The following is a 3,163-nucleotide window of genomic DNA, read 5'->3' on the forward strand; positions in this document are numbered from 1 at the left end:
GTCTCGTTTTGCAGGAAAAGGGAGCTCTTGACGGGGATTTACATGATGGGCTTCAAGCGGCCGTCCAAAATCCAGGAGACGGCTCTGCCGATCATGCTGGCGTATCCGTGAGTCTCCGACGCCCCCGGCTCCCTCGCGGCGTGGCCGGAGGCGTGACGCTCCGCTAAGCAGCCTTTGCCTGATTGCCCAGAGCCAGTCAGGGACAGGGAAAACGGCAGCTTTTGTCTTGGCGATGCTGAGCCGAGTTAATGCCGCTGAGAAATACCCACAGGTAACGCAGGAAAGGGAAAGCTGAGGCCGGAGAGCTTTCCCCAAAGCCCCCGTGACACTGCTCCGGGTTTTGTCCCCGTCTCTGTATGATTTTACCCGCTGGAAAGGGGAGGAGAAACCCCCTCCCCGCAGCAGCAGGTAGGACAGAAACCGCGGCGCCCGCTCCGAGGAAGAGATTTTGATCTCTGAGCTGGGTTTTAGATATCCTGGAATTTCAAGGCTCGGGCGGTTTTTAATGGCGGCGTTTCTCGCCTGACATCTCGCCTTCTTTTCCCCCCGTCCAAGTGCCTCTGCTTGGCTCCCACCTATGAGCTGGCCCTGCAGATCGGGCACGTGATCGAGACTATCGGGCAGTTTTGCACCGGCATCAAGGTGACGTACACCATCCAGGGAAACCGAGGTGAGTCATGAGGGATCCGTGAATAAAACCGCGTCCGCGTTGCCCTCTCCTGCTAAGGAGTCTTTGTCACGCTTCCACACTCCCCCTTTTGGTTTCGCTTCCTCGTGCTCCTGGTTTTAATCCTGAACTCTACTTCGGGATGCTCCTCCGCGCCCCCAAAAAACGGAATCTGAGTTAATTGAGGGGGAAAATGCGCCGGAGCAGTGGAGCCGGGCTGCTAAGCCCCGTCTCGCAGCTGTGCCGGGCATCAGGCGGCAGGAGCAGATCATCATCGGGACACCAGGGTCGATGCTGGACTCGTGCTTCAGGCTGAGGTTGGTTGATTTGAATAAGATCACCTTGATCGTGCTGGACGAAGCCGACATGATGATCCACATGCAGTGCCTCTCCGACGAGAGCATTCACATTCAGAGGCGAGCGTCCCCGACGCCTTTCCCGGCTTAAATCACTTTGTTTTCAAATATTTTTTAAATTTATTTTATTTTTTAATTCTAACGGGCTGCCCTCCGGGTCCTGTTTTCCCTCCCTTCCAGGGCTTTACCCAAGGGCTGCCAGATGCTGCTCTTCTCGGCCACCTTCAAGGAGAGCGTGCGGACCTTTGCCACGCAGATCCTCTCCAACCCCATCGTCATCAAGCTGTGTGAGGAAGAGCTCACCCTCGGCAACATCTGCCAGTACTACCTCGTCTGCAGGAACTGGGAGGAGAAGTACCGCGCGCTCTGCAACATCCATGGCAGCGTCACCATCGGCCAAGCCATGATCTTCTGCCACGTAAGGAGGAAAAAGAAAGAAGGAAATATTTTTGGGTTTATGTTGACTGGGAGCGAGAGACCAAGAGCTCGGGCTGCCTCTGCTGCAGACGCGGCGCAGCGCGGACTGGCTGGTGTCGGAGATGAGCCAGGACGGGCACCAGGGGGCCACCCTCACCGCCGAGCTCACGGTAGCCGAACGCGCCAACATCATCCAGCGGTTCCGCGACAGCAAGGAGAAGGTCCTCATCACCACCAACGTCTGCGCCAGGGGTAAATCCCGAAAAATAATGCCGAGAAACGCGCTTCAGGCTCTCCAGGACGAGGCCGATCGCTTTCTCTCTTTGTTTTTTTGTCTTTTTTCTCTCTCCAGGGATCAACGTGGAGCAGGTCACCATCGTGGTGAACTTCAACCTCCCCAGCAACCAGGAGGGCGAGCCGGATTTCGAGACGTACCTCCACCGCATCGGGTGCGCGGGCTGCTTCGGCAAGAGGGGCGTCGCCTTCACCCTCGTGGAGGATCACGACGTGGAGCTCATACGGAAGATCGAGGAGCATTTCCGTGAGTACCCCGGTTGCAGCGGCTTGAGTGGGAATCGATTGTCACTCAATCCCTGTGGTTTTGAGGGAAAATTTGCGCTGCTTTTCCTCCGAGTTGGTTTTTACTACAAGGCCCGGTCTGGTTTTTTGCGACCGATTGGATTTTTTTCCCTCCCTGTAGAGACCAAGATCAAGCAGCTCGACCCGGACAACATGGATGAGCTGGAGACGTTCTAGAAGCGAGCGAGTCGGCGTTCGAAACGCAAGGGAAAAGAAAAGTTGCACGGGCGAAAAATCTCCCAGTTCGTTATCGCTTCCCGAAGCTGGTTTGGGTTTTTGTTGTTGTTGTGAGGTTTGAGGAGGAGGCGGAGAGGGGGGAAACCCTCAGCTCCCCCCTGGTTTTGGTTTCGTTTGTGGTTTGTGTCTCGTTGAGGTTTTTGGTGGCTCGAAGGTGGAAGGGAGAGCTCAGAAATGGAAAAGCTGGGAGCTCGCCCCTCAAAACTCCACTGGGCTGCAGGCGGCAGCAGAGAAAAGAAAAAGAAAAAACCACAGGGAGAAAGGAGCAAGTTATTAACAAGAAGGAACGCGGTGTCAGTAGGTGGCAGCACCAATCCATTGCTGGCCTCCTGAATCCTGTCAGGCCCCGCAAGGGGAGAGTTTTGGGGGTTCTTTTGGCCCCCCCCGGCGGGTTTGCCCCCGTCCTCCGAGCCAATCTCCTAATAAACTGAAATTATTCCTTGTTACAAGAGTGGTGTCGCACCTCCTTTCTGCCAGATCCCTTGAAGCTCATCTCTTTAACTCGCGGGAGGATTTTTTTAATTCGAGCGATTAATTCTTGTTAAATCCGCACCCCCTGAATCCTCTCCCTGCCCCCCCTTCCTCCCCGTCTTCTACCCCAGGATTGCCTTACGGCGCCGCCGTCCCCCCCATAAATGTTTGATGGGCCGGCGAGCGGGAGATGAAATATCAAGCCTGGGCTTCCCCTGGGTTTTTGAGTGGGGCGGGGGGTGAATTTTCCCCTCTTTTAGCCAAAAAAAAAAAGAATAAAATTGGAGTTGGGGGAGTGATGGGGGGGATAAATATCCTTGAGGAGGGAGGGGAGGGAGAAGATGAGAAGCCGCCATCCCTGCAGTGAGCGTGCCTGGCCTCAGCCCCGAGATTGCAGAGGTTGAGGGGGACGCCGGCGTTGGGTTTCCCACTCCCC

General features: G+C 55.7%; 1 protein-coding gene across 1 annotated transcript; it reads left to right on the forward strand.

Moving 5' to 3' along the window:
• Positions 1-27: 27 nt before the first annotated feature.
• On the forward strand, positions 28-2,196 carry LOC104267759 (ATP-dependent RNA helicase DDX25-like). The gene is made up of 8 exons (XM_009877312.1): positions 28-107; positions 169-271; positions 556-670; positions 906-1,083; positions 1,204-1,441; positions 1,530-1,692; positions 1,793-1,981; positions 2,141-2,196. Exons 1-8 carry the CDS (start codon positions 43-45, stop codon positions 2,194-2,196), a joined length of 1,107 nt encoding a protein of 368 aa, XP_009875614.1. The 5' UTR covers positions 28-42.
• The last annotated feature ends 967 nt before the right edge of the window (positions 2,197-3,163 follow it).

This window comes from Apaloderma vittatum, unplaced genomic scaffold, assembly GCF_000703405.1.
Source record: "Apaloderma vittatum isolate BGI_N311 unplaced genomic scaffold, ASM70340v1 scaffold26049, whole genome shotgun sequence".
Lineage (NCBI taxonomy): Eukaryota > Metazoa > Chordata > Aves > Trogoniformes > Trogonidae > Apaloderma > Apaloderma vittatum.

Excerpts from the sequence above, each read along its gene's own strand:
- LOC104267759 (XM_009877312.1), top strand. The coding sequence starts at position 43 with ATGATGGGCTTCAAGCGGCCGTCCAAAATCCAGGAGACGGCTCTGCCG. Across the intron at positions 1,084-1,203 it reads GAGAGCATTCACATTCAGAG|GGCTTTACCCAAGGGCTGCC; the intron begins GCGAGCGTCCCC and ends CCTCCCTTCCAG. Across the intron at positions 1,442-1,529 it reads AAGCCATGATCTTCTGCCAC|ACGCGGCGCAGCGCGGACTG; the intron begins GTAAGGAGGAAA and ends CCTCTGCTGCAG.